The sequence below is a fragment of the Penaeus monodon genome, chromosome 24, assembly GCF_015228065.2.
Source record: "Penaeus monodon isolate SGIC_2016 chromosome 24, NSTDA_Pmon_1, whole genome shotgun sequence".
Lineage (NCBI taxonomy): Eukaryota > Metazoa > Arthropoda > Malacostraca > Decapoda > Penaeidae > Penaeus > Penaeus monodon.
In genome coordinates this window covers 29,058,931-29,060,362 of record NC_051409.1, presented here as the reverse complement: position 1 = coordinate 29,060,362, position 1,432 = coordinate 29,058,931, and the positions used below count along the sequence as shown (strand labels likewise).

The 1,432-nt window shown below is 37.6% G+C and overlaps 1 protein-coding gene across 1 annotated transcript in view; it reads right to left on the bottom strand.

Moving 5' to 3' along the window:
- The window catches only part of LOC119588708 (transformer-2 protein homolog alpha-like), a gene marked incomplete in the record, with an annotated part of 51,250 nt that overhangs the window by 10,167 nt on the left and 39,651 nt on the right, over window positions 1-1,432 (bottom strand). The window contains 1 exon segment of the mRNA XM_037937345.1: window positions 1,129-1,304. Within this exon segment, the coding sequence (XP_037793273.1) occupies window positions 1,129-1,304 (176 nt within the window).

Genomic DNA, 1,432 nt, shown 5'->3' with positions numbered 1-1,432 from the left:
AAAAAAAACATGATTAGAAGCCTGTTTTAAATGGGGATAAATAGGGATGGTGAAGAGATAAGGATAAGGAAAAAACCTGATGGAATGCTAGGAGGCTATTCCTGGGTATCTAGGTATAGTGAGAGTGGAGCAGGAGAGGTAAGGCTGGGATGAATGGCAGTGCAAATTATATAAGCAATTGGTTGGTTAAAGGACTGAGCCTATAATAACTACATCCTCTGGATACGAGAAAATATACACTATCTTTTTCATCTATGATTACTTGCATTTACATCACAGGAAGGGCTAAACTATCTTTCAAAAGATGTACCCTGCATAATTTTGGCATAACAATAACAAAGTACTGGCGATTTGCAAAATTTCCAAGCTGTACATGCATTATCTCCACAGAAGAAAACTAAAACCATCATTGATCATTTACTGATTAAAATCTAAGTTTGCAATGCTGACACACACAACAGGGAACAAAATGAGAGACAAGAAATATCAAGCACACCATCTATTGGTGTATAATGAGTAATATACAAAGTAAGTAGGCGTAAGTGGAGGGGGAAATGAAATGACAGAAAAAATAATCTTTTCGAGTCCTAATATGTCTCTTGAACACCCTATTGTCACACTAAAATACAAAGCAAGGGATACTGAATAAAGCAAAAAGGTTGGCTCTAAGGGACTTCTGGGAGGGTTAAAGAGTAACACATCTCTAAAAAGGGGCCACTCTGGGCAGACATGAGAGAGATCTCCGCAGCCTGTGCTGGGTGTCACAGTGGTCAGTCAATTCAGTCAAAATACCTTAACTGGCAGAATGACAGGGAATTCCTGGGATATCAAGATAATCTTAAGAGGAATAGATGGTCAGGTTTTCCTTAAAAGTAGCCAAAAATTATACCCTCATTCGCATGCATGGTATCTTGTGTCTAGGAAATTATGGAAGTAATTCACTAAATGAACTAAAACTATATTGGATATACCACTATCTGATTTCTATAAATACCTAGTACTACATTTACATATGTTTTCTTGATCACATTATTTCATACTAAATCAAAGCACTATCTTTTAATCAACTTAATAATAGTAAAATAAGCCATAGAAAAATCATATTAATATACGAGCCGTTAAACTTACGATGTGGGTCTACCCATGTATATTCCTGGAGTTGGAGTGTGTGGCCGCTTGGTAATGGAATAATCAACTCTAATCCTCCGGCCGTCAATCTCCATCCCAGAACACTCATTTTTGGCTTCTGAGGCATCCTTAAGTGACTCAAAGTACACAAACGCAAAGCCTCTTGACTTGCCCGTCTGAAATAAAAGACTGTCAGGGGATGATCCACACAAGTGTACATTCATTGACACACTTGAGTAGACACTTACATACACATTCCTGATCTGCTGCAAAGTACATATGGCTACACACACTTGGATCAAAA